At 37.8% G+C, this 463-nt stretch overlaps 1 protein-coding gene across 1 annotated transcript in view; it reads right to left on the minus strand.

Annotated features, from left to right (window-relative positions):
- The window catches only part of LOC119590778 (hemocyanin C chain-like), a 2,633-nt gene extending 2,380 nt beyond the window's left edge, over positions 1 to 253 (minus strand). The window contains exon 1 of the mRNA XM_037939490.1: positions 125 to 253. Within this exon, the coding sequence (XP_037795418.1) occupies positions 125 to 176 (52 nt within the window). The 5' untranslated portion in view covers positions 177 to 253. The remainder of the gene's footprint in view (positions 1 to 124) is intronic.
- Positions 254 to 463: the final 210 nt, after the last annotated feature.

A 463-nucleotide genomic window follows, 5' to 3' on the forward strand; every position in this document is an offset into this window, starting at 1 on the left:
TATTTACTATTTAACTGTTTTTGATATTTTTTTTATTCATTTCCTTGTAAAGATTATACGGATAGTGCCTTTGTGGTATGCTTCGAAAACCAATCATTCGGTGTATTCGATTAAGGTAACTTACCATCAGCTACAGCGGCCGCAGCCACAAGGGCAAGGAGAACTAGGACCTTCATGTTGACGGTGACGAATGCCTCTGTGACAGATCTTATATACGCTAGACGTCTCGTGGAAAGGGTCGAAGTCCATTAGATAATAGTGTTACTACGCACCCCGTGGGCTTCACCGTGACAGTACGTAAACCTTTTTATATCAAAAGACTATCTTCACTAAAACAACTATGGAAAAAAAAGTGATAACAAGACTATATATGGAAGAAGTGATACCAAGTGTACATCTCCAATTCACTCTTGTTTTTAATCTAATATTGATATGCAAACATCGGACAATTCTACTCACCATT

This window comes from Penaeus monodon, chromosome 27 (assembly GCF_015228065.2).
Source record: "Penaeus monodon isolate SGIC_2016 chromosome 27, NSTDA_Pmon_1, whole genome shotgun sequence".
Classification (NCBI taxonomy): Eukaryota; Metazoa; Arthropoda; class Malacostraca; order Decapoda; family Penaeidae; genus Penaeus; species Penaeus monodon.